This window comes from Herpailurus yagouaroundi, unplaced genomic scaffold, assembly GCF_014898765.1.
Source record: "Herpailurus yagouaroundi ecotype Mexico unplaced genomic scaffold, PumYag 182, whole genome shotgun sequence".
Classification (NCBI taxonomy): Eukaryota; Metazoa; Chordata; class Mammalia; order Carnivora; family Felidae; genus Herpailurus; species Herpailurus yagouaroundi.
This window is the reverse complement of record NW_024412413.1, coordinates 14,787,862-14,798,803: the sequence shown is the minus strand read 5'-3', so window position 1 is coordinate 14,798,803 and position 10,942 is coordinate 14,787,862. Positions and strand designations below refer to the sequence as shown.

At 43.6% G+C, this 10,942-nt stretch overlaps 1 protein-coding gene across 3 annotated transcripts in view; it reads right to left on the bottom strand.

Annotated features, from left to right (window-relative positions):
• Positions 1-2,729: 2,729 nt before the first annotated feature.
• The window catches only part of PRDM4 (PR/SET domain 4), a 27,131-nt gene continuing 18,918 nt past the window's right edge, over positions 2,730-10,942 (bottom strand). The window contains exons 11-13 of one of the 3 annotated variants that reach the window (XM_040490983.1): positions 10,601-10,769; positions 10,208-10,325; positions 4,307-4,420 (exon numbers count right to left, since the gene is read on the bottom strand). In XM_040490983.1, coding sequence (XP_040346917.1) covers positions 10,253-10,325; positions 10,601-10,769 — 242 coding nt within the window. In that variant the 3' untranslated portion in view covers positions 4,307-4,420; positions 10,208-10,252. Of the gene's footprint in view, positions 4,444-10,207; positions 10,326-10,600; positions 10,770-10,942 lie in introns of all 3 variants that reach the window. The other 2 variants (XM_040490982.1, XM_040490984.1) reach the window with 2 other exon arrangements.

Here is a 10,942-nt window from a genome sequence, read left to right as displayed (position 1 = left end):
AGGGCAGAGAGAGGGAGAGAGGGAATCCCAAGCGGGCTCCATGCCGTCAGCACAGAGCCCCATATGTGGGCTCAATCTCATGAACCGTGGGATCATGACCTGAGCCGAAATCAAGAGTCGGATGCTTAACCAGCTGAGCCGCCCAGGCGCCCCAATAAATGGTTTTGGAAAAGTCCTTGTGTGAGGACTACACAGGCCTGGGGGCCTCCAGGACTCTCAAGTGTGTATACGCGAGAAAAATGAAGGAACAAAAACATAGCTGAGAAGTGATGCTATCCCTTTCAGAAGTACAGAAACCTGCCAGCAGCAACACATTCCACTACAAACTGTCGAACTGTACTGTCGCTGCCATTCACGTTGCGAGTGATAAACTGTAAAGCTAAGGTTACAGTTACAATCACTATACTGAAAGCTGTTCGTTCAACATCCATCATAGAGGTGATACCTTCAGGTGGACAGTGTCTAGCTCGCCAGGGCTGCCACAATAAGTACCACAGACTGGGGGACCGAAACAACAGAAATTAATTTTCTCACAATTCTGGAGGCCAAAGGTCTGAGATCAAAGGATCAGCATTGTTTCCTCTGAGGCCTCTTTTCTTGTCTTACAAACGAGTGGTTTCCTTCCCGTGTCTTCACACGGTCTCCCTGTATCCAGATTTCCTCTTCTTAATTGGATCAGTCATACCAGATGAAGGAACTCACTTTTAACTGAATCACTTCTTTGAAGACTTTATTGCCGAATATGCTCATGTTCTGAGGTATTACAGGTTAGAATTTCAATATATGAAATTTTGGAGTAACACAATTCAACCCATAATAGTAATCACTTGTATACCTGAAGACTCATTGAGTATTTGACTCTACGGGGTAGCGTTGGTGATCAGATACCGTAAGTTTACAAACCTGACGAGAGGCTGACCACTTCTGGTACGCTGAAGACACAAAGGAGGGTTTACTAGGAAGCGTGTATGGGGCACCTGGGTGGCTCAGTCGGTGGAGCATATGACTCTTGATTTCGGCTCAGGTCACGATCTCACGGTGAGTTTGAGCCCCGTATCAGGCTCCACATGGACAATGTAGAGCCTGCTTGGGATTCTCTCTCCCCCTCTCTGCCCGTCCCCCTGCTGTCTCTCTCTCTCTCTCTCTCTCTCTCTCTCTCAAAAACAAACTTCAAAAACAAAACAAAAAAAGAGGAAGTGTACATATAGGCCAACAAGCTGAAGAGGTTGAAGGAAACAAATTCTTGTCACCTCTTTGCCCTTTGATGTGCTAAGGACCTGAGTTCACACACACAAGGTTATAAGCAGCTCACCTTTTAAAGAAGGAAACACCAAGTACTATATACACTCACGTACAAGAAAACTAAACCAGCTTCTAGGCTTGGCCTTGAAGACTCCAATCATGCCAGTTTTACTTGTTTCACTAAAACCTGGAGCATCTTGAGTCAACGACAGACTTTAAGGCTAGAAATCTATGTGTGGCTAATTTAAAACTGAAAGACTATTAGCTAACACTGCTTTCTGTATGTGGGGCACTATAATAGCCCTTTACATTAAATAACTAGTAATTAGTATCAAATAACTTTAACATCGAACAGTATTATAAAATGGGAACTCTTATTATTCTCTATTTACAGTTAAGTAAACAGGCATAAAGTGGTTGCAAAACTAGGCTAAGGATACGAACCATCATGCAGCAAGGCCCACGCTGCAGACATTCAGCAGGGCTCCAGAGCCCACACTCCTATCCTGTCTCTCACTGTGACTATCTTCCAACAACAGACTGACCCCAGCAGCAGCAACAGATGAGGCCACCTTTAATAGGTAGAGAAGGCAGAGTAAACTCTTGTCAAAAGGGCAGTTACCAGGCGGTTCATTTTCTGGGAACAACTTAGAACGTGCCATTGAGGTCGAAGAGGTAAAAAAGGAGAGGCGGAGCGCCTGGGTGGCTCAGTTGGTTAAGCATCTTGATTTCCGCTCAGGTCAAGATCTCACGGTTCATGGGTTCGAGCCCCCACACTGGGCTCTACGCTCACATTGCAGAGCCTGCTTGGGATTCTCTCCTCCTCCCTCTCTCTCCGCCCTTCTCCCACTCATGCTCTCTCTCAAAAGAAACTGAAAAGATTTAAAAAAAAAAAAAAGGTAAAAAATGGAAGAGACAGTTGTAAATAAGCAACAGCTACATTCTCAAACTATTTTCCAGGCTTCCTGTTTTCATACCAGGCTTAACTATCTGTGATGGCATTTCAACCAGTGCTGGGAAATGAAGGAATTTAACCCAGCCTGAGCTCCGGAGACAGAAGGAACAAGGGGGCCTGTAGTTCCAGCACCAGCAGTTTCCTGAGAACAGAGGTGGCCGGCCACCAGGATGCCTTCAGCAAAAGGCTGAGTTTGGAGCTGCCCCAGTCCCACCAGTGCTGCCTGCCAGAGGCTTCATGAGCCAGTATCAGCAGCCAGTCCTCACCCCATCCCTCAACCGTAGACCTGCCACAGTTCTCCAAGGAGGCAGCATAGTAAGGGACCCTCCGGGAGGAAAGAAGCAGGAGAGGAGAGTGGGAAACACAGGAAAAAGAGCTTGATCAAGCTCTGTTATGCAGAAATACATTATCTCAAAGTTACACTACTTAGGAAATACTTTCTCCACTTCTAACCTTAGGGGGAAAAATTATACCTGATTTTTCCCTAAATGACTCATTCTTCTTCCTCCACAAAATGAGATTACAAGCAGAATCCTGTATTTTAAAAAAGGCTTTTATTTTAATCCTTCCTAGAGGAATACAGATTTGAATGAAATACATTCATTCCATAAATACATTAGCAGCAAAACCTTCCTACCAGAGTCCTCTCTGCTCCAGCCCCAAGGCTGCACCTTAGAGCAGGCGCACGTTCTAGCAACCGTCAGCTCAGGGATGTGTCTGCCTCTTGCTGTGTAAACAGGGTACGCATGTGAGACCAACTGAAGGACCGGAGGGATGAACTAACTAAGCTGGGACCCTGAAACACACCCATGTGGTGACCATTAAGCCTTCTACACCTTCAAAATCCTTTGGCACCTGCCATGCTTAACAGAGATCCTTCACCACGGACAGCTGAGGTCTAACCTTGCAAATGCCCCAATGTGTTTGGAATCATTTGTCATTCCGTGCTGGCAACATTTTCATGGTGTCTTGTTCTTTTTCATAGGATAAATCAGATATAAAGGATCTTTCCCTCATTCCTTCCACGGTCCAAGATACCACTTTGCCAGCTGAGTCCACATGTGCTTGTCGTCAGGAGATTATCCAGCAGGCATTACTTGGCTCACTACACCTCCGGGTCCCCTTTGTCTAGAGGCTGGAGGCTTTATTGGAGACAGACACACGTCTGAACCTACAAGGATCTCTAAGCAATAATAACCAGGTGGCTCAACCTGGCTTCCGCCAAAGCCAGTTTTCTGGACAGTGGCCCAAGTGTCTCTCCTTTTCTTTTCTCCACCATTGCCTGCTGCCTGGCTAGTCCTTTTTAATCTGCCCTCTCTAGGCATCTGCTGAAATTTTGGGAAGCAAGGTCTACCCTAAATTCCCAAGAAGCCAAGAGAGATTAAGGCAGGTGTTGCTTTAACCTTGTTAGCTGCAAAGTAACAAGCTTACACTGCCGTGTTCCAATCCACTCTGGGATGACTTAAGTCACGACAGTCTACGTAAAACGAAACACCGGAACCACAATCAGCAATCAGGACGGCTGTGAGGCAGGGACCAAGTCATGGGGCTGGGAGGAAAATGAACAATGGAAGAATCTAAAATAAATCTGATTGGTCTGGGCAGAGGACAGCTCTGACTCAGGTATAAATGCACCACCTAGTTTCCCATGTAAATAAAGAACAGACTTCAAAAGCTGACGCTTTCCTCCCCACACATCACTTAAAAATAGGTTACCTGTTCTCTTTTCCCAATCTGTTCTAAAGTGTTTTCATTAGGATACTCTTCTCTAAGTGCTTTATCCATTCCCAGTCTGCTTTGACTGTCGGCTGGAAAAAAAAATCAGAAACCATTTTATACAAAAACCACTGTAGTGGATAGCTAGTTGTACGTTTTTCCCTTTTGCATTTTCCATCCAAAACAGTTGGCTTTTATTTATGTGCCGAGAGAGACTCATCTGCCGAATACACAGCACTGTTAATTCGACAGTCTTCTGTCCCCACAGAGTCTGCTAGCTCTTCCTCCTCGGAGTCATCCTCTTCTTCCTCCTCTTGTGCTGATGAACTGGAGGTGGGACCTTTGCAGGTTTTCAGGTGGCGGGTGAGATGATATTTGGTAAGATAAGCCTTTGTACACTTTTCACAGACATAATCGCGTTTTCCTTCGTGAGAATTGAGATGTTTCTTTAAATGATTTGTTCTCAAGAACAGCTTATCGCACTTGGGACACTTGATCTGGCGCTCTCTAAGAGGAACACAAGGAAAAACCTTTGACTTGGAGTTACACACGACAACCGAGGCACACAATTATTCTGCACAACCTCACGTCTTTGTTAGAGGAGCTCTACTCTTCTGGAAATCAGGCTTTTTTTCATAGCAAACAGCAGAGTCATAAAACATTTGTATAGTTTAAACAGCAGAGATGGATTCTGCCTACCTGTATGTATCTCCTTTGTGTTTAATGTTCATGAAATGCATGCAAGTTGCTGTGAGAACGAGTACTTTGCTCCCTTCCACTGCTGTGCGCTGCTTACAAATATACCACAACTTCTCTGTGGTGCTGGATTTGTCCACTGTTTATGGATGTTTGGGTGCTTTCCAATTATTATCACAGGCAACAGTACTATGAATATTTTTATACTTGCATGTTGTTCTGCATATGCACGAGTTTCTCTAGGGCATGTACTCAGGGCGCTAGAGTTAGATGAAGGGATATGTACATCCTTAGCTTTACTGAATAATGCTAAACTCTTCTCCATTGTGATGGGTTGTTTTTTTTTTTAAGATTTTATTTTTAGGGGCATCTGGATGGCTCAGTTGGTTAAGCATCCAACTCTTCATTTCAGCTCAGATCATGATCTCACGATGCTCATGAGATCAAGCCCCACATCGCACTAGGCACTGGGAGAGGAGCCTGTTTAAGGTTCTCTGTCTCCCCCCTGCCTATTCCCTGTTCAAGTGTGTGTGCGCAAACTCTCACAAGCTCTCTCTCAAAAAAAGAAAAAAAAAAAGTAATAATTTATTTTTAAATAATCTCTACACCCAACATGGGGCTTGAACTTACAACTCTTGCTGTTGTAGAGCAAGAGTTGCATGCTCTACCGACGGAGCCAGCCTGGTGCCCCTCCAATGTGGTAGTACGAATATACATGTCCATCAACAGCCACTTGAGAGCTCCTGTTGCCCCACATTCTCAACAGCTGGAAGATTCAAATTTGAACATTTGTGCCACCTGGCCAATACATAATGGGATCTCACTGTGGTGTTAATTGTATCCCATACAACAAAAATTACCCAGCTCAAACTGTCAGTTGTATCAAGGTTTGAGTAATCCTGGCTTAGACATTTGAGAGAGAAAAAACAGAGATCATGAAAACCTGGAATTTTTAAAATCTAGTTGAACAAGGCTTAACAAAGGCTCAGTATACAAAACAGGTAAAAGAAGGTTAAGATCCTCGAAGAGGTAGGGTGCAGTGAGAAGTTCTGAAGCCTGAGCCCGTGAGCATTTCTACCACCTTCTCCCAGCAGGAGAGGGCACAGAGGGATTCTGTGTAGCTACAGGATATGGAAAACAAAGTCCCTGCCTTCAAGGAGTTTATGTTCTTTTTTTTCTTTTCCTTAAAAATTTTTGAAGTTTATTTATTTATTTTGAGAGACAGAGAGAACTAGTGGAGGACGGGCAGAGAGAGAGGGGGACAGAGGACCCAAAGCAGGCTCTGTGCTGACAGCAGAGAGCTCAATGTGGGGCTCAAATTCACGAACCATGAGCTCATGACCTGAGCTGAATTCTAACACTTAACTGATTGAGCCAGGCACCCCTCAAGGAGTTTATGTTCTAATAGAGGAGTTATACCATAAACAAAAATAAGAAACGTGATACCAAACAGTAAAAAGTACTATGAAAAATGTACTATGAAATGTACTATGAAAAGTACTATGAAAAAATGAAACCAGGTAAGAGCAATGGAGTTCTATTTTAGATAAGATAGTCAAGAAAGGATATTCTGAGATGACAACATTTTTGAGCAAAACCTGAAATGAGACAGAAAGACAGGGAGATGTCTAGGGTGGGGGGATGTCTAGGCACAAACAGTTCAGTGCAAAGGCCCCGAGACTGAAGTGTGTTTAGTATGCTGAAGTATCTTCAAAGGGAAGGCAATGTGGCTACTGCAGAATATGAGGAGAAAAGTAATGAAGATGAAGTGGGAGACACGGCACTACCACACCATGAAGGACTTCCAGACTATGGTAAAAACCTTCTAACCCAAGTATGATGGGAACGACGGAGAATTATGACAAAGAACGTTAACAGTCTGACTTGTGTTTTAAATGGATCATTCCAAGGGCGCCTGGGGGGGCTCAGTCTTGGTTAAGCATCCGACTTCAAACCAACTTTGTGGGTTTGAAACCCGCATCAGGCTCTGTGCTGGCAACGAGGAGTCTGCTTGGGATAGTCTCTGGCGGGGCGCGGGCCCCCCGCCAACTCACACTTTCTCTCTCTCAAAATAAATAAACTTAAAAAAAATAAAAATAAGCTAAATAAATGGATCACTGTGGCTGCTATGACAGAATACAGTGTTTTTATGTGTGTGTGTGCCTGGGTAACTGTGTTAGGGAATGCATGAGGAGAGAGCAGGAGCAGAAAGGGTGGCTGGAAGACTACTGAAATGGTCCATACAAAAGAGGCTGGTGGTCTGGACTGGGTAAAGCTGAATGAAGAATGGAAGACTGAGTTAAAGATGGCTCCAAGGTGTCGGACTTGAGCCACTACGATGAATGGTGGTACCATGTACCGAGCTGGTGAACACTGGGGGAAAATCAAGTTTGTGGAGGTAGTATTAAGAGCTGAGTTTTGAACACACCAGCTTTGAGTTGCTTTGGTGGACATCCAAAATTCAGAGATGGTGACTGGTTAGATACAGAAGGTTGGAGATATAAATCTTAAAGCTGATATCTAAAAACCAACGGGACTAAGAAGATGGCCTAGGGAGTAAGTGTCCCTGATCCTGTTCTCAAGTTCCTCTTTCTGAAAGGACAGGCAAAGTCAGTCTCTGCTATGTGCCTCACACTCTCCTCACACTGTGGGAGGGAACTCCTCCTGCATTTGGCTTTAGGGCTGTAGCCGGGTTTTTTTCTAAGAAGATAAAATACATTCTAATAGTACTATATCCATTTTGAAATGTCTAAAGGTAAAAATACAAACATCTGAAAATTTTACCAATGACCTCCATAGGAAAGGAGCTGTGCTGACAGCTCAGAACCTGCAGTCTGCTTTGGAATCTGTGACTCCCTCTCTTTCTGCCCCTTCCCCACTCATACTCTCTCTCAAAAAATAAATGTTTAAAAAAAATTATAAATAAACATAAAAAAATACTTTACATATTGCATTATGCTGTGAAATGGCTACAGAAAAAGCAAGTGCAAATTCAGACATCACGTGAAAGAAGAGAAGGTCAAGGTCAATGAAGAAAATAACTCCACTTTATTAATGTTCATTTCTGGGTACCAAATTTGAAACCAGGTGATGAGGGAAAGTTGCAGAAATTAGAGGCATGAAGGCTGATGAAAAGAGGGCTTAAAGGGAACATGACAGCAATCCCAAGTATGAAAGTCTGTGAATTAAAAGACGTATTAAATTTACGGGTATCATTCCAGAAGACAGATGTAGCATGAATGGAGGCTGACATAAGTTGATTCAAGCAAAGCTTTCCCTCAAAGTATATCAGTTGTATGGTATTCAAGAAGAAACTATTTAACCACTTGTCAGAAACACTGTGGAAACAAGTGGAGCATTTGGATGAACTCAGTAGCTCTCAACCCTGGCTGGACATCAGAGTCACTTGGGGAACTTTTAAAAAATAAAGTCCAGGCCTCTCCCCCTAACCAACTAAATTAGAATCCCTGGAGGTAGGGTCCTGGCACCAACTGGTTTTCACATTTTCTAAGTGATTATTATGAACAGTGTTACAGGTTGAATGTCTGTGTGCCCCACCCCCCAAGAAATTCATGTTACAGACATAAACCACAATGTTATGGTATTTGAAGATGAGGCTTATGAGAGGCAATTAGATTTTTTTTTTTTTTCAACGTTTTTTATTTATTTTTGGGACAGAGAGAGACAGAGCATGAACGGGGGAGGGGCAGAGAGAGAGGGAGACACAGAATCGGAAACAGGCTCCAGGCTCTGAGCCATCAGCCCAGAGCCTGACGCGGGGCTCGAACGCACGGACCGCGAGATCATGACCTGGCTGAAGTCGGACGCTTAACCAACTGCGCCACCCAGGCGCCCCTGAGAGGCAATTAGATTTAGATGAGGTCACGAGGATGGGACCCCCATGATGGATAAGTGTCACATGAAAAGGCAAACAGACCAGAGCTCGCTTGCTCTCTCCCCAATGTGAGGACAGAGCAGGAAGTTAGCTATCTGCAAGCTAGGAAAAAGGCTCTCATCAGAACCCAACCATGCTGGCATCCTGATCTTGGGTTTCCAGTCTCCAGAAGGTATTCTGTTATGGCAGCTCAAGCTGACTAACATAAGCAGCTGGATTAAATGACGCCAGAGATCTCTTTCAGTGCTAATATGTATATTCTATACAGTATTTGATAATTAGTGTGTCTAATTTCCAAAATTCACACTAATAATGAAACTATTTCATGAAGACTTTGTTTTAAAAAAGTCATTTTGAGCATTATAAATGTAGACATAGACTCCTTGTTTTAGTGTGTCAGGCTGCATTTGATTAGGAATCAGACAAAAGAGCTAATATCTTTACTGAGCCTTATCAGAATATCAAGTTTCCATTGAACATAACTTTCTAAATAGTACCTCCCATAATATAAGCTAATATCTTCTCCTTCTTCTGACACTTACTAAAAGCTCAGGACCACAAAATCTGTTCTCTTCTCTTTACCAATACTGTAACTAACAAAGCCCAGACATTTAATTACACTTGGATTCATGTAATTAAAAAAAAAAAATTTTTAAGTTTATTTATTTTGAGAGAGCAAGTGAGTGGGAGCAAGGGAGGGGCAGAGGGAGAGAGAGAATCCCAAGCAGGCTCCATGCTATCAGCACAGAGCCTGATATGGGGCTCAATCTCACAACTGTGAGATCATGACCTGAGCTGAAACCAAGACTTGGACGATTAACCAACTGAGCCACCCAGGCGCCTCTCATACAATAAATTCTTTTTTTTTGTTTGTTTGTTTAACGTTTGTTTGTTTATTTTTGAGAGAGAGAGAGACACAGCACATGCGTGCGCACATAAGGAGTGGAGGGGCAGTGAGGGGGGTGGCTGGGGAGACACACACAGAATCTGAAGCAGGCTCCAGGCTCTGCACTGTCAACACAGAGCCAGACATGGGGCTTGAACCCATGAACCATGAGATCATGACCTGAGCCAAGGTTGGATGCTTAACCAACTGAGCCACCAAGGTGCCCCTCATGCAATAAATTCTTAATGAGTCTCCTAACATTTGACCTTCTCCTTCAATCCTTTATAAAATGGATTATCTCACCTTGACATTTTTCCTCAAAGTCTTTCAACACTTGTATAAGAGTGTGAATACACTTAACATTACTGAACTGTACACTTAAAAGTGGTTAAGACAGTAAATTTTACGTGTTTTTACCATAATTAAAACACACACATGGCACAGAACGGTGCCTGCGCCATGGGGAGGTAAAATCCTTCAGTGGCTCCCCATTACCTCCAGAATAAAATTTAATTTTCCTAGTTGGATAAAAGGCTCCTGACTTTACTGCCGCCTCTCTCTCCATTGTTCTCACATGCACACTGTGCTCTAACTGTAAAGAACCACTTGCATTCCACAGTCCTTCTCGTACATGTATTTCTAAATATACCTTTCCTCTGTCTAGAATACTATTCCCATCCTTTATCCTTCTCTGCCTCCCTAAATAATTCTAGCTTAATCTTCTTTAATACTTAGCTCAGACTACCAGGAGGCTCTCCCAGACACCCTGGCCGGGTCAGTGACCCTCTTCCACAGCCTCTCAGGATCTGATGCTTACTCTGACTGCAGCATGGTATGGTAGTGCTGTACTGTTCTGCTTCTCTTACCGGACTTCGAGCTCTTTAAAGACAAGGTCTGTGTCTTTTATCTCTGTATATTCACCAGTTGGCATAATGCTGGACATCAAGGAGATACTTAAATATTTGTTAAATCAAATCAGACTATGTGTTGGAAAAAAGCAAATACAGAGAAGTGAAAAATAAGAAAAATAAAGCAAACAAGTAAAACCTGCCAGGATAAAACCAAAAACATAGGTTTCCAACCTTTGCTTGGCTGTGTGGACACAAGCAGTGGCTACCAGGGTGCCAAGCCAGGAGGCACACAACGGGTCAGTGTGAGCGAGCACTCGAGTTCACCACCCCAGGGGCGTGTTGGCTGTTGGAGGACTTACTGTGTGTGGATGAGTACGTGTTGCTTGAGGTCCTGCCTCCGCATGAACAACTTGTCGCAGTAATCACACTTGAGATTCTTCTCACCCGTGTGGATAACCATGTGGGACTCAAGGTGAGCCTTTTGGGTGAAAGACTTGTCACACAAAGTACATCTGTAGTTCTTCTGACCTGCACATGAAGCCAAATTGCCACACTGTGACTAACACAATCATTAGCACTCCCAAGATGAACAGGCACATGTATGGGCATGTGGCAGAGGCAGAAATGAAAGAACTGGTAACTGGAACATCACTTTCTAGGGCTGTCTACCAAGAACCAGTCAGAGAATATGAACTTATATT